The sequence below is a fragment of the Gymnoscopelus microlampas genome (assembly GCF_963454915.1).
Source record: "Gymnoscopelus microlampas genome assembly, chromosome: 10".
Taxonomy (NCBI): Eukaryota; Metazoa; Chordata; class Actinopteri; order Myctophiformes; family Myctophidae; genus Gymnoscopelus; species Gymnoscopelus microlampas.
This window is the reverse complement of record NC_139947.1, coordinates 49,579,648-49,604,225: the sequence shown is the minus strand read 5'-3', so window position 1 is coordinate 49,604,225 and position 24,578 is coordinate 49,579,648. Positions and strand designations below refer to the sequence as shown.

At 42.7% G+C, this 24,578-nt stretch overlaps 2 protein-coding genes across 3 annotated transcripts in view; both read right to left on the bottom strand.

Moving 5' to 3' along the window:
• Window positions 1–24,578, bottom strand: part of LOC311053857 (protein SSUH2 homolog) — a 54,603-nt gene that overhangs the window by 14,517 nt on the left and 15,508 nt on the right. Inside the window, exon 14 of one of the 2 annotated variants that reach the window (XR_014601692.1) lies at window positions 369–527. The exons of the other annotated variant lie outside the window; for it this stretch is intronic. The gene's annotated coding sequence lies outside the window, so the exon portion shown is untranslated. Of the gene's footprint in view, window positions 1–368; window positions 528–24,578 lie in introns of those variants that run through there. 2 annotated transcript variants of the gene reach the window in all.
• LOC311053856 (protein SSUH2 homolog) lies at window positions 521–24,214 on the bottom strand. The gene is made up of 15 exons (XM_084069592.1): window positions 24,201–24,214; window positions 23,873–23,932; window positions 22,982–23,086; window positions 20,247–20,393; window positions 16,791–16,949; window positions 10,466–10,529; window positions 8,578–8,707; window positions 8,431–8,491; window positions 8,202–8,323; window positions 7,997–8,059; window positions 5,863–5,966; window positions 5,680–5,772; window positions 4,967–5,072; window positions 4,267–4,377; window positions 521–811 (listed from the first exon to the last, which is right to left on the bottom strand). The coding sequence occupies exons 2-15, from the start codon at window positions 23,913–23,915 to the stop codon at window positions 671–673; spliced, it is 1,449 nt and encodes a 482-aa protein (XP_083925718.1). The 5' UTR covers window positions 23,916–23,932; window positions 24,201–24,214; the 3' UTR covers window positions 521–670.

Below are 24,578 nucleotides of genomic sequence, written 5' to 3'. Positions count from 1 at the left end.
ATTACTCTTGAAAAATTACATGTACAAGAATTTATTTAAATAGTGGCATATTGATTGTATACAGTATTTTGACATTTGATTACTCCAAAAATGACAAGTAGGCAGTGGTGGAAAGTAACTAAGTATGTGGACTCAAGTACTGTACTTAAGTACATATTTGAGGATTTTTTATGGGAGTATTTCAAATGTTCTACTCCACTACATCTCAGAGGCAAATATTGTACTATTACTCCACTACAAGTTTTTGAAAACTTTAGTTACTAGTTACTTTGTAGATTTTGATTATTATTACAAAACAAACATTTACCACTTCAGCCCTATTTAAACTTTGTCTATTTGAAAATAGCTGATCTACAAGCTCACGTTGTGAGCTTGTAGATCAGCTATTTTCAAAAGACTTTTACACATTTTAGACGGGCTATTATGCATAACTAGTGCTTTTACTTTTGGTACTATATGTATATATATATTATGTATGTATATTTTGATACCAATACTTTTTACTCAAGTCAATTTTGATTACCGGACTCTTACTTGTAAAAAAAAAAAGTATTTCTGCATTGCAGTATTGATATATTAATTGACTTTTACTTCAACAATTTCAAGAATACTTTTCCCACCACAGCAGGTACAGTATGTCTGCAAACAAAGGCACTAATGCCCAGTGTAGTTACATGACAGTGCAACAGCATGTGGCTGGATATCTGTCAGCTTTAACTCGCAACTCATTCCCATAGACATAGTATACGTGAGAGCCGCTTTTCCAGTTGTAGGTCACCGTGGTGATGGGTATCAACTCGATAGTTTGACGCTGTAGACAAAATGAGAATTATCAGTTCACTTTGCAACGTTTAAAGATGCTGTAAAAAGTGATATTTTTGTCAAATTGTCTGTGGCGTGCACAGACATTTTGAGGGGCAGGTGCTCAAGTAAATTATAATTTTTAGTTTACTTGGTCTGCTCTTTTTTCCCTCTACACCTATTCCTCTTTGCCAAAAATAGCCGATCTACAAGCCCACAACGCCTCGCGCTGCGAGGCGTTGTGGGCTTGTAGATCGGCTATTTTTGGCTAAAGTTCCCCTCAGAAAAGGGATGCTAGGTTTCGAGTGGTTATGGTAAAAAGAAAACTCATATCACATAAAGATTTGGTGGACCCCCTGTAGTAACTCTGAGGACCCCCTAGGGGTCCCGGACCCCCTGTTGAAGACCCCTGCTGTAAACTGAAAATTGATATTTTTGGGTTAAACAGCTCTATATTCTCACAGGAATGATTGCTAAAGAAGAGTGTTTGTTCTAGTGAAATGATGAAACCAAAAAATGAGCAGACAAAATTGGAACCGGAACACAAGTTGATAAATTATGGTATCTTGAAATTGGTAATTCCCACAAAAAAATAATGTAGTTGCCGTTTAGCATAAAGCTCAGCTGGAGAGACGGGGAGACACCTGTTACTGAACAAACACTCTAAAGCAGGGGTGGGCAACTTTGATGATGGAGAGGGCCCCTATATTTCCACACTCACACCAGGGGGCCACATTGCATATATACTGTCGGGCAGTGACATGGTGGGGCTAAGATATGGCCTTGTCATTCCGCGGCCTTTGTTGACCCCGCGGCAGCTGGGTGACCTTAACCAGCAACACGCTCTGCTGAAGAAGAGGAACAAGCGCGGGGGGCGACAACGTCGGTGTTGGATGGCCATTATACAACAGGTAGTTCCGACCAAGCAATCTGATTGGTTGAAATAGCTTTCTAGCCGTGCTTCAAACCAGCATCATAGCACGGGCCGAATCACATTAATAAATCACTCCGCACTGCAGTCAGCGCCTGCTTAGACCATATATGGCACAGCTGTGCGGTACGAAAACAAACAGAGAGTATCCTGACCCACCGGAGAACAAACAGCTACGCAAAATGGACTATGTTTATGTATGTTGTAGCCTAAATCGCCTAAAATCCTATAATAAAAGGAATAACTGGGAAAAAAGTGTGCTTTATTTCAATGGTAACATCCATACTGTATAAATATCCTCCTGTGTTAAAGTAAAATTACTCCCATTTCGTTAACAGTCCAATGTATGTTATAAAATAGCCGATCTACAAGTTCACAACGTGACGCGTTGTGAGCTTGTAGATCGGCTATTTTCGCCGCGCGATACCTTCGTACGACGGAGCATATAGCCTACTGGAATCAGCGGTGTTGTGCCTCAGCTGCGCGCTCTGAGTGCCTCAGAGCGCTGCTACAGGGACTATTTTGTCTCAGTCAAATAAACTCTTCTCTTTACAGGGAAACATAATAGCGAAACATTTCTATTATGAATTGCCCCACAATATGAATACATTTGGATGTGTTTTGTTGGTAACTGTTGTATAATCGCAATATTACACTCGAGGGTGTGCTTTACCTTACATTATTGGCACTTCAGTGATGCTGGCGGAACTCGGCTGCGCCTCGTTCCTGACCGCATCACTGGCGTGCCAATAATGACGGTAAAGCACACCCTCTCGTGTAATATTGCTTAAATCAACTCACTGTTGCTGTGGACACCAGCTCTGCTCCTTGATGCCAGCAGTCACACCACAGCCACAACTTCCTCATACGCAATAACTTGCTACAAACTGTACTTTTTGCTCACGTGACCAACTTGCCCTGTCAACAGCTGAAATGTTTTAACTGGTAGAAGGAAAAACCCTATTAGGTTTTTCCTATTGAAATAATCTAATCGGCACCATATAAGGTTTAGGTACTGAAATGATCTAATCCGGAGGGAGGCGATCCCATATTTGGTGTGTCGGATGGAGCCAAAATTGTATAAATACTGCTGTATATCTCTGTTCTGGGGGGGGGGGTTGGTAGAGAAGCTTGTGTGAGGTGTCACTTGTTTGTGCCTTTTACTGGGCGACGGACATAGCCTTGCGCGGAACTTCTCCCATTTTTAGCTCTCTCTGATTAGTTCCTTTTGGCGGCCACACTGCAACGAGGTTGCGGGGAGCGATAGTGATTTATCGCTATCATCGAGTAATTCTGCTGTATTCGACTGGGACCTTGGCATTGCCCATAATCTGGTTGAATAAACAGAGAATTTTGTCAGCTCCTAGCATTACCGATTGCTGGGTCGCCTAATCTTAGGTAGCCTTTAGTTCGCAGGAATTGAGGAATATTATCCAGATTTAACATTCAAACAAGAATTCATGGCATTGCCCGTATCTTGGTTGAATTAAGTTGAATTTGGGGATATTTTTCTGCCTGTGCCAGGCACCTTAGATTTAGGAAATGAGGAGATAGAGCTTAGGGGTCTGTTGTCTGTCTTATCAGAAATTCTGCCTTTTCATACATATATTTGTATTTTTGCTAAAAGCCTGTATTAGCTTGAGTGTTAAATAAAAACCCTTTTCTATGAGAGAAGTTTTAAGAGGATTTCTTCATACGAGCCGTTTGATCTTATCAGCGGACACTTGGGTGAGTGACAAAATGTGCATACAGAGGTTACTATAAATAGAAATAGGCATTTTAGAGTGTGTTCTAAGTGCAGAGAGGTTAATAGTTTCACAGCTACATTTGGTCTGAAGACTTCTCGGCGCGGGGCACGCGCTATCTGGGGTGCAACGGCACTGCTACACTTATTAGGTTTAAATTCATAGGGTTTATAGGTTTTGCTGAAACTATCGAGGGTAGTAGAAATTAGGAGTGTTTTAATTTCTTCTATTTTCGTCAGGCCATTACAGCAGACACCTCTTATCTCCGTTTCTTTTCTTTTTTTTCGTAAATTAATGCCATACTTTGCCATTTAGATCACACAAAAGTATCAAAAATAGCCAATCTACAAGCTCAAAACGCGTTGAGCTTGTAGATATGCTATTTTTGAATTGAATTTTCTTTTGCCATTTTTGAAAAGTAACATTTTCATGTTATGCTTATGCTAACTTTGTTAACTTTATGAACTTAAATACAAATACATTGGTCATAAAAAAGACAATATAATTTTAATTCTAGTCATTAAGCTACTAATATAGACTAAGTAATTAAAGCGGGTCATGTTTGCAATTGCAACAGGTGAAATCAATAATTCCGATATTAAGCTGCGGGACGCATTAAGTGAAGGTGGCCCCCGGGCCACCAGTTACCCATGTATGCTCTAAAGTCTAAACAAAGCAATGATAACTACCAGAATATAGAGCTTTAACATTTTAACACTTAGGAAAAAAAGAAAAAAAAATCAACAAACAAAGTCAACCTGGCATGACAATTACGGACAACTGCTTTACCTGCTGTAGAATGCGTCGTCCACTGTGGGAGTACTTCCCCTGGTGTTCACTGACCAGCCGCTCCGAGGCGCGCACCACTTTACGGTCAGGGAATCCCATTACTGGATTTACCTAAATCATATGGAGTATGATTCAAGCATTACTGGCAGTGGCGTGCAGAGACATTGTGAGAGGCAGGTGCTCAAGTAAATTATAATTTTTAGTTTACTTGGTCTGCTCTTTTTTCCCTCTACACCTATTCCTCTTTGCCAAAAATAGCCGATCTACAAGCCCACAACGCCTCGCGCTGCGAGGCGTTGTGGGCTTGTAGATCTGCTATTTTTGGCTAAAGTTCCCCTCAGAAAAGGGATGCTAGGTTTCGAGTGGTTATGGTAAAAAGAAAAATCATATCACATAAAGATTTGGCGGACCCCCTGTAGTAACTCTGAGGACCCCCTAGGGGTCCCGGACCCCCTGTTGAAGACCCCTGCTGTAAACTGAAAAAAAACACACGTTTTTTTCTTCTTTTTTTCAAAAGGGCACTTCTGGTCAAGAGGGCAAAGGGCAGGTGCTCTAGCACCACCTAGAGTCTATCTGTGCACGTCCCTGATTACTGGATATACCTAAATCATGTGGAGTATGATTGTTGAAACCAAAAGACATGACCACCACTAAACGCTCCACAAGCGTCCTTCTCAATATAAATCTAAGCATCTCTCACCAGGTGCTGAGTGTCTCTGAACATCTCCTTTCCAGACACCTTGCTGAGTTTCTCAGTCTGCAGACCGCTTGACTGCCCGACAGTATAGTAACTTTTGTTGTTTTGCCTGGGGGAATGTACATAAAAAAAACACATTAAAAGCACGTTTTATATTATATCAACCACCACAAAGGACCATGGTCTTTGTGGCACTGTAGCATTAAAGAGGTGGTGCCATGGTTTTGCACTTTTTCTGTCTTTCCTATGAGGTTGATAGAACTTCATTAAGCCCCCTGGTGGTGTTTTTATGGTGTTTTATGTCTTCTCTGACTATTTTGAGTTTCTTCCTGGAGGCTGAAACCTTGAGGGTCAACTTAATGGTATACTTAATAAACTGGAGGCGTGTCCACATAAAAACAAAATTTTAACACTTTCTGTACACTTTTTTATTTTTTTTAATCTTCCTCCTATAACCATAATACCTGATGATCATGTTTTAGGGGGGGGGGGGGATCACTGAAAATCGTGGCACCCCGTCTTTAAGCCTGAGTTATACTCGGTTGCACATCGAGCCGTGCGGCGAAAATAGCCGATCTTTAAGCTCACAGTGTGTCCGCAATGTGAGCTTATCGATCTGCTGTTTCTGGTGCACAACACCGGCGTGAAACCAAGTTTAACTGAGGCTTTATTATTCATATCAAGCACTGTTAAAATGAATCATGAAGGTACAACACCATGTCACGATCAGGTTTCTGAAGACCAACAGTCGTCGTAGTCCACAGCATGTATTGCAGATTCTCGTGCCTTGGCCGTGGCACCAAGTGCAGCTGTAACACAAAACAATTAACTTTAACAACCTGATTAAAAGGCCAAACAAAGCCAACAATGTAATCGATGCGATCGTCTCAGATACGTACTGTACTCTCCCCCTGCCGCTACAGTGACTGCATGGCATCACGGTCGTGTCATAATTGACATTTACCATGCGCACACCGGCCCCATTGCACACACAACACACTTGCTGATGGACACAAGAATTCACAAAGGCTTTTGTTAAGACTGCGAACAAATCCAATTGGTTTCTCAAATCAGATTGGATTTGTGTATTCAGACATCCTCAACCCTATCTGCATTGGTTGCTGTACGTGGTAACCTAACGACCATAAAGTAATGCTTTATTGTACGACGGTGTCATTCACCGGAAATAGCCGACCTACAAGCTCATAACACGCCGCGATGTGACACGTTGTGAGCTTGCAGATCTGCTATTTTCTTTCAGTAAGTGACACTAAGAGTTTAAATCAGGATTCAGTGTCCAAGTGTCCAGAATGAGACACAGCTTTTAAGCCAGATTTGACTCAGATTTAAAAGCGCCTATAGGAGCGGGGTTCAAATTTGAAAAGCAAATGATCTCATTAAGCCATCCTAGGGTTTCTTACCTCAACCCGCACAACAACAATCTGTCGCCTCTTTCCCATGGAAAGAAGTCATATACTGTGTATGTGAATATCATACATGTTGTGCTAATAAATAAATTAAGGGATAGTTCACCCAAAAAACTACTTTTTTTCTATTGATTAGTCACCCCATGGGGAATTAATGTTTTATTTTGTCTCATTCCTAAGCCAATAATTTGATGACCAGTGGACCGGTAGGCAGCGGTTCCGGTAGGAGACACAAAGGAGACTCTTTGTGTCTCATACCAGAACCGCTGCCGGTCATCAAATTATTGGCTTAGCAATGCGACAAAAACATCCATGAATTCATGGGGTGACTAATCGATAGAGAAAAAGTCATTTTGGGGGTGAACTAACCCTTTTATTGCTGTTCAGATTTCAATCTTGATAGGCCAATAATGTGGGTTGCCAGTCTGAAACATAGCCAAGGTGATGAGTTGGTTAATGTCTCTCCACAGCAGTGGTTCTCAAACGTTTTCATGTATAGGACCCCCATATTAATATGGATTTGGCCGCGGAACCCCATCTGAAAATATTTAGTGTGAGGGACCTGTGTGATCTGTGTGCTGTGATTTTCAAATAGCCGATGTATATAGGGTTAAAGTGGTTCAACTGATTTCGCTGGGGACCCCCTGGAACCCCTTCGAGGGCCCCTGGGAGGTCAGTGTTGAGAACCACTGTTCTACAGTACTGGTTCTGAAAGTGGGGTCTAGGGGACCCCCAGGGCTCTTTGAGGGGTTTCCAGGGGGTCCCCAGCCAAATTATGAATAGTTAGGAACCAATTGGACCCTTATTAGTCTATACCGTAACTCAGAGAGTGTGTGGAACCAAATGGACCCTTGCAGGTCCATTTGGTTCCATTTGTCTCAGAGTTAAATGAACACTGACAATTTTACAGTGTAGATTGGGGTCCCAGAGATTTAAAACAATTGCATCAAATGAGGGGTCCGTGGCCGTATGCATATTAAATGCATCCTTGAAATGAAAAAGGTTGTGAACCACGTACTGCTATAGAGCCACACCGTAAGAATGTTCTCTTACGGAGCTTAAACAGGGGTCTGCAAGCTGTATCAATCAATTTGGGGGTCCCTGACATGAAAAGGTTTGAGAACCGCTGCTCTAAAGGTAGCTCTCCACCCAGCAGTCTGCTACTAATTACTACAGACTGCAGTCCAATGAAATCAGTCGGTTTAGAAGGTGTGAAAAAAAGTTGCAAGCACCTGATGCTAAAAATAGCCTATGGCTTGACGTCTTTTTCAACAACAAGCTCGCTGCTAGATTTCGCACGCTTCCCTACAACTTGCGACACAACACGACAGTGTACCCCCCCGCCCAGTCAACAACAGACACCTATAGGCTACTGTTGCAGCCTGACAGCATGTCACGGGTTCAAGTCCTGTTCCAGACGACCTATGCTGCGTGTCACTCCCCAGCTCTCTCTCTCTCCCCATTTCTTGTCTGAAAAAAACAAAACATCTTAAAAAAGATTTTCGGCAACAGACGCTTTACACCGCTTACCGCCACCGACGGCGGTGCGGTGCGGTGGAGAGCTACCTTTACGTTCCCAAAGCAAATGTTTCACAAAGTGACTTACGTTCCCAGCACCAGCACAGCGTTCACAAGACTTCCTCCCCATCCCCATACAGTCATGGCAGATCTGGAGATGACATGTTCCCATCAGAAATATGGAATATTCCTGATTTCCATCAGGAATATTTTTTTAGCAAAAAAAACCTTGTAATTATATCATTATATCATTTTTTCTCCAAACATAATTTTGGAAAGTGGACTTGCGTTACCTTCACTGAGGAAGTGTTAGGAACCTTGATGACCTGCATGTCATCGTGGAAGAATCGGGGGGATTTGGTGGTGATTTCCCAAAGTCCTGGAGGTGGCTGGGTGTGGGCATCCACTCGCTGGCCTGGACAAAGAAATTGTGTATTTTATTGGTACTGAACAGCCATACTCATAACAAAGATAAAATAAGAAGGCAGATCCCTGTGTGATCCATTGGGTGATAAACTGTACCGTGGTATGGCTCCTCACTCCACTCTGTAGATCTCTTCTCGGAGAACGTTTCCAGGTTAAACTTTAGATAAAGTGGTGAAAAATAAATGAGTTATTAGTTTGAAGTCACGCATCGTCAACTAAGTTACAGTCCGTCTGTATGCTTACCCTGTACGTATTGAATGCCTCCATGTCGGTTATGACTCCATTCTTTGCTGGTGACTTGTTCCAGCAGCAGTGACTGGAGGCATACAGGACAAAGGCCTCCCGGGCAGCATCTTCACTTATAGATGGAATACTACCAACAGTGACATGACATAATAACAAATATTATATATTCTTCATGCTAAGTCAAAAGGCTGTGGTTGTCACGGTTTGCTAACAGGTGAACCCAAAGGCAGAGCCAAACACAGGGAGCAAGGTAACGGTTATTTATTCACAATAAGTGAATGGGAGATTGGGGGAGGTGGCGTGGAAACGAGGCCAGCGAGGTGAGCAGTCTGGGCAGGCAGCAGGCAGGCAGGTAACAAGCAGGCAGTGGAACAGGTGAGCTGGGCTCTGAAGCAGAGGAGAAAGGTTTAAGTTGCAGGCAAGAATCTTGAGGACCAAACTAGACAACCGCAGTGGCGCAGCCAGAACGCTAGTATACTGTAGGCTGGGCCTAGGCCAGCGGTTCCCAAACTTATTTAGCTGTGCACCCCTTATTACATCCTGACCTAGATGACGCACCCCCCCGGGGCGTCATCTAGGCAAACCAATTAGGTTGGTTTGCCTAGATGGCAGGTCACGCACCCCCTGGTGGGCGCTCGCGCACCACAAGGGGTGCGCGCACCACAGTTTGGGAACCCCTGGCCTAGGCAGTAGCGGGTGGGCACGATGTGTCCTCGACCCGTGAGCGCGTGCGCACGAAAATGTGCGGTTATTGGGCGGATTTTGGGGATGTTTTTATTTATTATTTAATTCTTATTTTTGCCTAATTTTACCGATTTATCAAAAAAATAATTATACTTTTTTTTTAAATAAACATTTCCAATTTTCTTTTTTTTTGCAAAATCGATTGGGTGGGCCAGCTTTCTATGTGGCCACGGCCCACCCAGGCCCACCCATGGCTGCGCCCCTGGACAACAGGGAACACTAGGACCATGGGAGGTTGTGCAATGATCTGGTGATGACTGCAGCGAAGACCAGTGTTCAACATAGATATAGAAACCTAGATACCTCATTGGCCTCTGCAGTTCGTTGGAGCAACTCGTATCGCGGCCGCCATTTTCGCCTAGGAAAACGGACACTCAAAGTGACTACTAGCCAATCACAGCGCTCACAGCGCGTTGACTACTGGCCAATCACAGTGGGTCTTTTCTAAGATTTGTCAGAATCTAGTTGTCCCGCCCCCACTTGCCTCTGATTGGCCAACTGAACGCCCCCTTCTGTGACACACACGGAAGCTTCAGGGAAGCTTTCCTACGCTAAAATGCCCCCCGTGATACCAATGCCTCAGAGCCGAAGGAGGCGTCTACCTTTATATGTCTATGGTGTTCAAATACTGTGAGGGTTGATGAGTTGATAGCCGGCAGGTGCGTCAACTGAGGGAGATGAGGTGACCATAGACAGGTGCGCCAAAGCTGGGAGGTAAGCCTACGCCCACACAGAGCCACAGTACGCCCACACAGAGCCACAGTACGCCCACACAGAGCCACAGTACCATAGACATATAAAGGTAGATGGCAGAATCTAGTTGTATAAAAATATAACGGGATATTTTTATACAACTAGATTCTGACAAGTCCCGGAAAAGACGCGCAGTGATTGGCCAGTAGTCAGGAAGCTTGCCTTCTCCAAAATGGCGGCCGCGATACAGGTCGCTCCAATGAACTGCAGAGGCCAATGAGGTATCTAGGTTTCTATATCTATGCCCAGTACGCCAACACAGAGCCACAGACAGTGACTGTGTGGGTCTCATATTCTTAAATATATCCAAGGACAACATTAGTAATGATGAATGATGTGATGTGTTACTGATGGGGCATTATATAGCATGAAATCTTTTAAGCCGTACTTCCACTGTTGAGGAGTGGGGCCAGGCTTAGGATTGGTAGGCCTGGGAGGAGGCACATATCCACCTACAACAGGTAAGGCAAAAAGCACAAACATAACAACATAAACATAAATAACATCCTGAAAAAAAGTGTTACAAGTGAGTATGAAATTGACAATGGACAGTGCAGTGTAAAAGTGCTGTTTACTTAAAGACGGGGTGCCGTGATTTTCAGTGATCCCCCCCCCTGAAACATGATCATCAGGTATTATGGTTATACTAGGAGGAAGATGTTTTTCAAAAAAAGTGTTAAAATTATGTTTGTATGTGGACACGCCTCCAGTTCATTAAGTATCTCACTTTAGCCCCTCCCACCTGAACCAGTCCCTTCGCCTCCTCCTACAAGACCACCCACCTGTCCTAGTCCCTCCTCCTCCTCATAAAAGAACTGCCCATGGCCCTTCCCAGTTATTTGCTAGGGTCTAATATGAGGTTGCTAGGGTCTAACAGGCAGTTTCTAGGGTCTAATAGGTGGTTTCTAGGGTAAACCTGTGGTTGCTAGGGTCTGATAGCCGCTAAGTGCAAGGCACCGTGCAAGTGCCTTGGTGTGCATGAATGGGTTAATGTAATGCACAATGTAAAAGCGCTTTGGATAAAGGTGCTATATAAATGCAGCATTTACTGTACTATTTATTTGAATTTCCGGGTAAAGTTTGCGTGTATGGTGCATGCTATGACATACAGTAGTACGCCTGACTTATAGGGTGCGTTCGGAAATGGGCACCAGGAGGGCACTCACGTATTTCGTTTGTATTGGCCAGTGAGCTCAGTGATATCCGAACGCACCCCATAGTAGGAAATGATACTGACCTTTGATGGGGATCATCAGTTTACAGGGCAGAGCCACTGGAGTCATGGCGTGTTGGTACACCCATGCCGATAAACAACCTGCACACACGCACACGCACACACACACACACACAACACACACACACACACACACACACACACACACACACACACACACACACACACACACACACACACACACACACACACAAGCAGAGTTATAGGCTATTTTTGATATTTTTGGAAAATGTTGTAAATGTATAATTTGGGTACATTTATGGAACACCAGTGTAAAGTTATGTGAACTCACCAAAGTAGGGTTCTATGTTGTGGTGGTAGCCGCCCTTCAGGCGAACACCTTTGGCACTGGTCTCAATCAGGAAATGCCACACCTCGTCAGTGATGTCAGGAACTGGAACAGGAAACGAGGACATTAAAGATGCTTATCAACTGATATATTTATAGTTTATTTGCTAATCACATCTTTTGATGGATCCTCTGATATTTCAACGGAATGTATATTTACTAAACTGAATTGACTGGATAAAATTGGAATCCTGCTCTGAAAATGTATTTATAGATGGGGAGACCCCTGTTACTGAACAAACCCTCTAATTACAGAATCAGACTATAAAGCTTTAACTTTTTAAACAAATATATGTTTTTATTGTCTCCGCCAGGAGACTATGTTTTCGTTGTCGTCCTTCCGTGTGTCCACCAAGCTAACATTGGTCAAGCTTCACGTGACACGTGACAATATGTTGAAAGGCTGTGCTTTGATTGGCTAGCGAGACGCATGATTAAATAGAGCCCTAGGTGTGTCACTTCAAAAGATCATTTATATCTTTTGAAGTGAGGTAAGACAGGATTAATCAGGAACAGTACTGGCGGAGACCTGTGCTCCGAGGATCATTTATCAAAAGATCATTTATATCTTTTGAAGTGAGGTAAGACAGGATTAATCAGGAACAGTACTGGCGGAGACCTGTGCTCCGAGGAGCACATTTTCTAGTTTATTATTATTGTCTCCGCCAGGAGACTTTGTTTTCACTTTCTAAATATGACACACCGATTGGTCAAGCCTCACGTGACACGTGACAATACGGTGAAATACTGTGATCTGATTGGCTAGTGACGTATAGCGGCCTATAAATACATGGCGTCACTTTGAAAGTGTCTGTGCCACTTTCAAAGTGAGGTAAGACAGGAACCATCACAAAATGGCTGAGAAATGGTGGATACTGTAACAATTAGATAGGATACATAATTGGACAGATAGGACAGATAGGACACTTATAGACAGGAGGGATATGACACTTATAGACAGGAGGGATATGACACTTACACAGACAGGACGGATAGGACACTTACAGTATACAGAAAGCAAGTGACATGCATGCTTTCCAAGCTACAAGAGCATCCAGAAAGATGAAGTATCCATGGTTGGAACATCAAACGGGTGGTATTTACCTTTCTTGTTCTGTTGGGCGGTGGGAGGAGGGCAGGCTACCTTTATAGCCAGACCGTACGCCCCGTGCAAGGAACGACTGAGCCTGATGACGAACGCCCCGGGCTCCCTGTCTTTCAACACATTGATGGCTGAACAGGAGGAGGGGGAGAGGGAGGGAGAGGAGGAGCGGGAGGGAAGGAGAGACGGACAGGAGAACAATGGAAAGCAGAGGAGAGCCGTCAGACATTGAAGGGGAGAAAGGTTGGATGGAGGTGTAGATAAAAGTAGAGTGGCGTATAAAAGCCTGATATATATTTGTTTGCACATTGTGTTGCGCAATGAAAATAGCTCATCTACAAGCTCAATCTACTTGTGACGCGTTGTGAGCTTGTACATCTGCTATGTGCGTGACATGAGTATAAATCACAGACAAACATCACGGACACGTGATGTTTGTCCGGATCACGGACAAACATACACGACTCCTTACATCTGAAACAGAAATAGAATCTCGATGGGCAGAACACTTCAGCGAAATCCTCAACAGACCATCGCCAACATTAGAGGCTGATATACAAGAAGCAAAGGCTGATCTTGATGTTGAGGTTGAACCACCAGAGATTGAAGAAATCATCTCCTCCACCAAATCCCTCAAGAATGGGAAGGTTCCTGGACAGGACGCAGAGCTGTTCAAGGCAGACCCAGAGCTGGCAACTAAAGCTCTAAAGCCACTCTTCACAGCCATATGGGAGGGAAAGAAGGTACCGGATGACTGGACAAAAGGCATAATTGTGAAGATCCCTAAGAAAGCAACTGCAACAACTGGCGTCTATCCCCAGCAAAATCCTTGCCAAAATTATCGTGCAAAGAATATCGGATGCGATAGACAAACAGCTTCGAGAGGAACAAGCAGGTTTCCGAAAAGGTAGAGGATGTGTTGACCATATATTCACCCTCCGCAACATCATAGAGCAGTCTACAGAGTGGCAGAGACAACTTTATATCAACTTTGTGGATTCGAGAAGGCTTTCGATAGTATTCACAGAGACAGCTTATGGAGAATACTACGGGCATATGGGATTCCAAAACAACTTGTTCTTCTCATAAAGAGTTTCTATAACAACTTCACATGCCAAATTGGACATAGTCAACACAGTTTCGCAGTCAAAACAGGGGTGAGGCAAGGTTGCGTTATGTCTGTATTGCTCTTCAACCTGGTCATAGACTGGGTGATGAGAAGAACCACCGAAGACAAACAAAGAGGCATCAGATGGACTCTCTTCTCGCAATTGGAAGATCTCGACTTTGCAGACGACGTGGCTTTGTTCTCTCACACACACCAGCAGTTGCAAGAGAAAACATGTTGTATGAACACCTTTGCAAAAACAAGTAGGTCTGAACTCTGAAGATCAACCAGAAGAAGACAGAGCTGATGATGCTGAACATCACCAATACAAATAGATGGAATAAACCTACCCACAACAGATCATTTCACATACCTAGGCAGCGTTGTCAGTCATGATGGAGGTGCAGACAAAGACATCACAAACAGACTCAGCAAGGCCAGAAACACCTTACAGAGGCTTAACAACGTCTGGAAGTCGGCCCAGTACAGCACCAACACCAAGCTGAGACTGTACCAGAGCTGCATCCTGTCTACCCTGCTATGTGGTTCCGAATGCTGGAGAACGACAGAAAATTATCTCCACAAACTGTCAACCTTCCACACCAAAAGCCTACGGAAAATACAGCAAATATTCTGTCCCAAAACCATCTCCAACCATTGCAACCAACACCTTCTTAGCCTGTGTAAACAGGACAACATGGCTACCATCCTTATAAGAAGGCGGTGGAAATGGATTGTGGACATGTAATCCGTAGAGAGCAGGACAACATCACCCAAACTGCCCTTCACTGGACACCAGACAGTAAACGTAAGAGAGGCCGACCCAAGAACACCTGGCGTAGGACAGTGGAGGGAGAGCTGAAGAACCTGCATCACACCTGGGGTTCTATAAAGACGCTGGCCCAGAACAGACAGGAGTGGAGATCCTTTGTTGCTGCCCTAAATGCCAGCCGGCATAAAGGGCAGTAAGTAAGTAAGTAAGTAAGTATGTGATCAATATACAGTAGCCTACAGTATTATAAATGAATACTGCACGGACACTGGAGGTGCGTCTGAGCCTCCACAGTGACATTAAAGCATCATCATAGCCTATTTTCATTATTACGTGACACTTTCGCTGACATGGCCCGCTTGGCCGACACTGGCAAACACACTGACTGAGGGACCAAATAATTCAGCTCTAAATGCAACTGATAGCCTAGAAAATAAATAAAAAGCGGTGGAATCTGCATCATGTCTATATTATGCATAGGCTACAAGCAATACATCGTTTGACATATTTTTTGTTTTTTATATATATGTGTTGACAAATGTTGGGCACATACTATATTATTTGAGGTTTGGCACTGTTGTAATTGATTTTGCATGGAAAATGAAGCATTCTAATGACATACGCAAGCTTTGCTCCCTGGTAAGACAGCCTCGGATCTGACTTGAAAACGGGCGGACATCACGCTCAAATCACCTACAAAAAAACATTAATGAATCTGACTACTAGTGTAGTCGTAAATGCCGGTACGATCAAAATATGGTCGTAAATTGTAGCTAGCACATCTGTGGTGGTTGGAGGTGGTCGCTCATAATGTAATATCTCCCTTGGCCAAGTGGAGATTCCATCTTACATGAGCGGTAGCTGTCATCCACGCAGGAGGCCCGGGTTCGAATCTCGGCTAGGAAATAAAATGTACAGCTTTAACTTTACTTGGTGAAAGGCTGCAGGTCTCACCTTGCTCCCTGGTGATGTCAGGGATGTACCAGTACTTGAAAGTGTCCTGGACAAACTTGACGTTCATCTTGATGTCTGGATCTGTTATGGAGGAACATGATTTGTGATTGCCATACATTCAGTTTAGTTTCAATTCGTTTTTAAGCGGATATATATATATATATTAAAATAATAATAGCAAATTATGGGTTCTGTTCCAGGGGTGAGATTATAAAAGGTGTAATAAAAAGTCAACAAAACATCATAAAATATAATGTACATTCACAGTTAAAACTGTCAAAGAAAAAAACAAATTGGTACATTTCATATTCACCCACAATACAAGGCATACTGTACACAGACAAAAAATGTATCTGAAGACAATTTCTCTATGATTTTAGTTTGTTTTCGTTTGTCTGTTAGTTAAACCTCATTAGTATTTTTATTTCAGTAACTGAAATGCCACCGCTCCACATCTAGCTTTAGATATTTGATCTAGTTTCAGTTGGATGTAATAACCTTGGAGCCTCACCCTATATGTACCTAGCAAATTTCATGGTATTTGATGCTGGGAACCGGAGTTATGGCTGTTTAAAGCCCAGCCAATAAGAACACAGAAGGGGCGGGGCTTACGCAATTTCAGCCTGTCCCTATTGGACGTCTAAGTGTACCTAGGAACTTTTGTTGGTATTCGATGCTGGGAACCGGAGTTATGACTGTTTAAGCCCAGCCAATAGGAAGACAGTGGGGGCGGGGCTTCAGCAATTACAGCTCGTCCCTATTGGTGGTCTAAGTCCACATACCACATTTGTACTCGGTAGCATGCTGCGAACTCGAGTTATGGCTGTTTAAAGGCCAGCCAATAGGGAGACAGTGGGGGCTTCAGCAATTACAGCTCATCCCTATTGGTGGTCTAAGTCCACATACCAAATTTGTACTCGGTAGCATGCTGCAAACTCGAGTTATGGCTGTTTAAAGGCCAGTTCATAGAGCTACGTAACATCAATGAATGCAAGTTTCATTCTATCTCACCGAATTCCCCTGCCTGCCGAACAAGTGACCCAACTAGTAGGACTCTCTATTGCTTGCACGTTGGCTATTTATGCTACCTTTGTGTGACAAGTAGTACATGAATTTACGGGAGAGGTGGGGGGAAACATAAGAATTGACATAATGGAGATGAGGTTTCTGCCAACAGCAATGATTATATTCTGACCTGGAAAGATGGAGCTCAGAATGTGTCTCTCATGACGCCCAGTGGACTGACAGCCAGAGCACAGGTCATAGTCAGGACACACTGTACACTTATACCTGGTCCCGAAAATAGCTCCCTCACAGCCGTCACAAAACACATCAGGGTGCAGCATGCGGGAATCTGGCAAACAAAACAAGAGAAATGTATCAGTATGAATTTAGTATAAAACTAGAAAAAGTGCTCCTCGGAGCAGGTCTCCACCAGGCCAGGTAGCTACATTTGGAAGGGAAGGGAACAAAAGAATATTTTTTGATACTTTGATGAGTTTTAGGTACAGCAGCCCTATTTAAGTCTGCTGATAAGCATAACGGTTTGCCTTCTGTCTTGTGCCATGCCCTATAGGCAATAGGCCACAATACTGAAATTGCATACTGTCAAAATGCCAGAGGAGATAGATTTGAACAGTGTTTCATATAATTCAACATGGTGGGAGATCTAAGGGTCAGAGGTCATAGGTAGGACTGTGATAGTTGTTCGTCATGAGGAGACGCATATGTGTATCTAAGTGTCATGGCAATAGCTAAAACATAAGTAAATTTACACAAGTATCTAATGACAAAATAAATGCTTCTCGAGTTATGGCTGTTTAAAGGCCAGCCAATAGGAAGACAGAGGGGGCGGGGCTTCAGAAATTACAGCTCGTCCCTATTGGTGGTCTTAGTCCACATACCAAATTTGTACTCGGTAGCATGCTGAGAACCGAAGTTATGGCTGTTTAAAGCCCAGCCAATAGGAATTGTAGATCGGCTATTTTCACTTCCTGTTTGGCGTTGAAGTTTGACGCTTCGCCACAGTCACGCCGTTTTACGAAAACTGAAGCTTTTGATAAGTTTTCATCGTTAAGGTTTTTTGTGTACTCTGAGCGAATTTGAGGCAGATCTGACAATCCGCCTAGGAGGAGTTTGTTAAAGTACAACCCGTGAAAATGGCGTGAAATGCACAAAAACGCCACTATCAATTAAAAATGGCCGACTTCCTGATTGGTTTAGGTCATGGCTCCAAGAGACTTTTTTGTAAGTCGTGACATGATACAGGTGTGTACCGATTTTTATACATGTAGGTGAAACCGTATTGTCGGGCTTGAAGCACAAACTTTTGTAGGGGGCGCTATTGAGCCATTAGGCCACGCCCCTTTTTGAAACAAATGAAATACGTAATTTTTCACCAGTGCCAGTGGTAATGTGTGTGCAATGTTGCGTAACTTTTGGAGTACGCATTGCCCCTCAAAAACGCAATTCATTATCGGGAAAATAATAATAATTGCAGTTTCAATAGGGCTTCGCACTACTGTGCAGTGCTCGGGCCCTAATTAAAGCTCCAAGCAACGATGACCGGGCCGTCAAAGCTCTGTCCACGTTGGGGGCAAATATCGACCAACCAGAACAAGGTGCAGAGCGAAGTAATTATAATGAAGTACAAGGATTTTTAACAAAGTTGCGCAAATAGGAACACAGTTAAAAGATTATGGCAAAAGATCGGAACTATGAAATATCGACCAATCAGAATAGGGTGTGGGGTTAAGTACCTCCAATGACGGACAATGTACAGAAGAGGGGGCGGAGCTACGCAAGTTTCATTCTATCTCACCAAATTCCCCTGCCTGCCGAACAAGGGACCCAACTAGTAGGACTCTCTATTGCTTGCAAGTTGGCTAGTATGGCGAAGTAGGACATGAATTCACGGGAGGGGTGGGGGGAAACATAAGAATTGACATAATGGAGATGAGGTTTCTGCCAACAGCAATGATTATATTCTGACCTTGAATGATGGACCTCAGAATGTGTCTCTCATGACGCCCAGTGGACTGACAGCCAGAGCACAGGTCATAGTCAGGACACACTGTACACTTATACCTGGTCCCGAAAATAGCTCCCTCACAGCCGTCACAAAACACCTTCGGGTGCAGCATGCGAGAATCTGGCAAACAAAGCAAGAGAAATGTATCAGTATGAATTTAGTATAAAACTAGAAAAAGTGCTCCTCAGAGCAGGTCTCCACCAGGCCAGGTAGCTACATTTGGAAGGGAAGGGAACAAAAGAAGGAATCAAAAAGAGACAACAAGGTATATCTACAAATTTACACATAGCATATCCATCCAAAAATTATGTACATGAGGTTTAGAAATAAGCTAAGCATAGCAGCTGGTACAAGCTTGTAGATCCACTTCATTATTTTGAATGGAAAAAAAGAGAACACACTCGTAGAGAGTTTCATGCAGATTGCTAAAACCCCCCAAGTTCGAAATTAACAGTTTTTCATATAATTCATGCTCACTCCCGGTAAGCCGAAGAAGAGCCTCTACTCAAATCTTTCCTTATCAGCCTGTTATTGCGCCAACATGAGGCAGATATTTGCAAAACACATTTTTGCCCCTACTCCTACAGATTTTCTCCAAACCTCACACAAATCGGTAGGAGTATTGCATAACAGGTTCGGACATGAATTTACGGTAGGGGTGGGGGGAAACATAAGAATTTACATAATGGAGATGAGGTTTCTGCCAACAGCAATGATTATATTCTGACCTGGAAAGATGGACCTCAGAATGTGTGTCTCATGAAGCCCAGTGGACTGACAGCCAGAGCAAAGGTCATAGTCAGGACACGAGGCAAAAAGTGCTCCTCGGAGCAGGTATTTACCAGGCCAGGTAGCTAAAATTAGAATGGAAGGGAACAAAAGAAGGAATCAAAAAGAGACAACAAGGTATATCTACAAATTTACACATAGCACATCCATCCAAACATTATGTACATGAGGTTTAGAACATAATCATCAGGTATTATGGTTATACTAGGAGGAAGATTTTTTTCAAAAAAGTGTACAGAAAGTGTTAAAATTATGTTTTTATGTGGACACGCCTCCAGTTCATTAAGTATACCTGGCTCTCACCTTAGCACCTCCTCCACCACCTTAGCACCACCCACCTGTCCTAGTCCCTCCTCCTCCTCATGCCCACACCTGTTGTGTTATGATAATGAGGGGGAGGGTATAATTTTACTGTCCTTAAAGTGCTGTTTTTCTATTGGCACGTTTGACCCTCAAGGTTTCAGCCTCCAGGTAGAAACTCAAAATAGTCAGAGAAGACATAAAACACCATAAAAACACCACCAGGGGGCTTAATGAAGTTCTATCAACCTCATAGACACACGAAAAACAGAAAAAGTGCAAAACCATGGCACCACCTCTTTAACGATGTAATACCATGATTACATACATACATTCTAAGGAAATGTATTATGAAATTCAATAAACCTAATGTAAGTGTGTAAGTAATGCATTCTACAAACGCCTTCTAAATCCTAACAGTTCTTAGATAAACGTATGTGCTGTATATATATATATAGCTAAAGTCTAAAATGATACCGATGCTTTCTCGGATTGGATGGGTTAACATTACATACGGTACATGAATATCACCTTTGGCAGCAGGTGCTTTTTTCACCAGCAGTTCTTGAGTGGTGCCAACCACTCCTACACTTGACCGTGTGTGTGTGTCCGGGTGTCCGTCCGTCCGTCCGTCTGTCTGCCCGTCCATATGTTTGAGCACGGCCTCAACAGCTGCAGCTGATTGCCACACAAAGATGCAACCAGTTACACTAATTCAGCACAAACATGCAACATATGCGCCACTTAAAGACATGCACGCACACACACGCTGGCTCAGCACACGCTGGCTCAGCACACGTGCGCGCACACGTGTGTACACACACACACACACACACACACGTAAAAGTAAGAAAACACTTTCTAAACCGACATATTATAGCTATGAGTTCAATTGCTTACGCTTCATCACCGACGATTCAAGTGTTTATCTACACGCTAACTACGCATCATGCTGCAACACGTTGTGAGCTTGTAGATCTGTTATTTTTGTCACTTCCGGTATACATTAGGCTGCAATCACGCAGCCCCTTCGGTGAAAAACTACTTAGGTTAAATATTTTGTGTGATGTTATACATGTTTTGGAAAATGTTTTGTATTAACAAAATCAATAGCCAAACACAATGCATAGCCAAAAAAAGATTCCAGGAACCTTGATCAAAACCTTTTCCAGGACTGATTTCAAAATATTTCCAGGAATTTCATACCGTGGGGACCGTGTCTTTAACAAATCATTATGAAATCCAACAGTTTCTTCATTATGAATGATCCTTTAAGAGGGGAAACTCTAGTCAAACTGTGGATGCCACAAAAAGCCACTTACTTGGAGTGGAGTTAGCAGCCGCACCAAACACAGGGGTGGAGTTGGACTGCTGCCAAAAATTTGAATTGTGCTGGCCGAAGACGAATACACTGCCGGGGGCCGGGGTGGTGGAGCTGCTGGTGGTGCTGCCAAACAGACTGGGGGCAGGGGTGGTGGTGGTGGTGGTGCTACCCATGAAGGAGAATGCTGGCTTTGGAACCGCAGCAGCATCTTTGGGAGAAGAAAACATGTGTCAGAGCTTTTGAAGCAGAGCCAGATCTACCAAATGTAGGCGAACCAAAGGCTGTACAAGACAAGACAAACAACATCTTAACTGACTGGGTATAATGGGAGACTACAGATTCTTTAAAGTCTTACTACAGTATGTAACATTCATTTTTGTCCTTTTTGGCGACACCTCCAGTAGCTGTTCACAGAATTCAGTTTGAAACAAAAGTACCGGTCCAAAATGAATGCTGCAGCGTCCTAGCACTGACATTATTTTGGAATGCCAACAACTTTCAGAAACCATTATGTATCTATTTTAAAAGGGATCAATACATGCCCGCATCATTTTGGCGCGAGTGTCCGAACAATTGTCACCCAACTAGTAGGACTCTCTCTATTGCTTGCACGTTGGCTATTTATGCTACCTTTGTGTGACACTATGGCGAAGTAGGACATTCATTTACGGGAGGGGTAGGGGGAAACATAAGAATTGACATAATGGAGATGAGGTTTCTGCCAACAGCAATGATTATATTCTGACCTGGAATGATGGACCTCAGAATGTGTGTCTCATGAAGCCCAGTGGACTGACAGCCAGAGCACAGGTCATAGTCAGGACACACTGTACACTTATACCTGGTCCCGAAAATATCTCCCTCACAGCCGTCACAAACCACATCAGGGTGCAGCATGCGGGAATCTGGCAAACAAAACAACAGAAATGTATCAGTATGAATTTAGTATAAAACTAGAAAAAGTGCTCCTCGGAGCAGGTCTCCACCAGGCCAGGTAGCTAAAATTGGAAGGGAAGGGAACAAAAGAACTCCATGCCACACACATTTCAAATGTAGCCTATACTGTACCTGTACATAGAACCGAATAATTCAATTCATTCATTCTTGACATAATAAGTTAATAGTAAGAATGGATTATCCAGCTGACTCCAGCCCCAGTTCATGTAAGCCAGGACCCCAAATGTGGGCCACCACCGGAACCATCTGTGGGGAATAAATCTCATGGTGATTTTTGGCAAGGTATTCACACACCCCTAGTGCTAGAAAATGTGTGATATAGCAGGAAATGTGATATAAGTATAAGGAAATGTATTATGAAATTCAATAAATCAAATATAATTTAGGTGTGTAAGTAATAATGCATGGAATAGCATTTATTTTACCATCACATATTTGCAGCAGCTTTTCACCAGAAATTGTTTACATACATGGAAATCACACCTCCCCAAAAACCCTTCCCCTTGTGGTCAAGTCTCTCGTCACAGATCGCATGTGTTTTCCACAGAATACAGGATATGAGCAACTCGGGCTCATCAGTACATGCAAGATTAATCAGATCAGATATGAGATAAGTTTCCTCAATTCAACGTCAACTTTTTCTTCTTACCTACTATTGATAATACAAAACCATCCGGCTGCATCTAAGAAGCATTTATTTTGTCATTAGATACTTGTGTAAATGTTTTGACATAACCCTTTTGACAGTTTTCAATTTCAGTATTATGACCTATTGCCTATAAGGCATGGCACAAGACAGAAGGCAAACCGTTATGCTTATCAACAGACTTAGATAGGGCTGCCGTAGCTCAAACTCATCAGTATATAGTATCAAAAATCTTTTACAAACTTTTACAATTTGGCACAATAGGTATTATTTATATTCTCTTATACACAGCAACTTAAAATGTGAGTAAATTGCATGAACCTTCAAACGACTACTTACAGTGAGTTGTTCCTGAAGGTTCCTCCTCTGAATCTGGAAGGTCCTCCCATGAATCTGCATCTGAACTGTCATCCTGTTTTAATCTGCTGCTGCTTTCATCTCCATCTTTGCAAAGACAAACCCAAGATCAGACAATATTTGTCAGTTTGGCCTCCTGTTTACATTTGAACAATTACTTTTTTATACTCTAGACAAAAGACAGTAGCATGGATATTGGATAGTGACATTTACTTTGTTTTCTATACAAAGTACCACGTGTTGGGCACCGGCCTAGTCGGTAACGATGCAAATAAGGGAATGCATGCCCGACCCTGTGTGTTTCGAGGTTTGGAGAAAATATGTAAGAGTAGTGGCAAAAATGTGTTTTGCAAATATCTGCCTCATGTTGGTGCTATAACAGGCTGATTTGGAAAGATTGTTTCACGCCGACCTCTGACCTTTAGATCTTCCGCCAATTTGAATTATATGAAAACTGTTCAGAAATCATGACTTTATTAATGAATGCAGGTCCACTTCTTAAAGTGACATGCAACATGAAATGGCATTTTGACAGTATTCAATTTCAGGTACTATTTATGCACTTATCCAGAGCAACTTAAAATGTGAGTAAATTGCATGAACCCTCAAACGACTACTTATGTTTTAGCCATGAAACTTAGATACACATATGTGTCTTTTCATGACGAACTATAACAGTCCTACCTATGACCTCTGACCCTTAAACAAGCCAGTTTGTAGCCACGTTTTTGGTTTTATAGCCTACCACACTTGAAAGATTAAACACTAGTTTAAGAGTAAGTAATCTATTCCCAATGAATGACTAATAGGCTACATGTTATTACACATAGCTATATAATATTAAAGATATTTTGGCCAAATGAAATAACTTACCAGGATTCATCTCGGCCATTGTATCAGGGATTTGCAGTTCCATAAATTGTATTCTGTCCACTGTGTTAAGTAATGGAAAACAATGTTGAGAAATAATGCACTATATATGTTCAACAACATAAAGGTTTGAGAAGTAGGCTACTTATAGCCTATAAGTAGCCTACTTCTCAAACATTTATGTTAGGCCTATAGCCTATTATTAGCCTTGTATCAAGACTGTCATAGATGTCTTTGGTTGATTCTGACATAAATGCCAGAGGGTCAGAATCAATGAAATAAATCCAACAGTCTTGATTCAAGGCTATAGTGACCAAAACATCAAGCTCACCTGCTGACGATTGGTACTTGATCCATTTGTTTCTTGCCTGGAACCTAGAAAATGTAATGCAGAAAAGTTAGAATCTAGATGCTCATCAGCCTCATCAACCAAAAGTGTTCCACTTTCCTTTCAGCACGTAAGGAGAAGTGGTGAGCCAGGCCCAGCCCTCAGGATGTTCTCTGCTTTTTTTTTACTATTATTTCCTGTTGGCATATAACTTGTGGTTACACAGTGGTGGAAAAAGTACTCAAATTCTCTACTTAAGTAAAAGTACCAATACTGCAATATAGAATTACTCTGTTACAAGTAAAAGTCCAGAATTCAAAATGTACTTGAGTAAAAGTAAAACAGTATTGGTATCAAAATGTACTTAAAGTACCAAAAGTA

Coding starts and splice junctions, on each gene's coding strand:
- LOC311053856 (XM_084069592.1), bottom strand. CDS start 23,915: ATGGAACTGCAAATCCCTGATACAATGGCCGAGATGAATCCTG. Junction 10,530..16,790: donor TCTGAGCTCCATCTTTCCAG/GTCAGAATATAA, acceptor TACCTGTTGTAG/GTGGATATGTGCCTCCTCCC. Junction 8,324..8,430: donor GAGTGAGGAGCCATACCACG/GTACAGTTTATC, acceptor TTCTTTGTCCAG/GCCAGCGAGTGGATGCCCAC.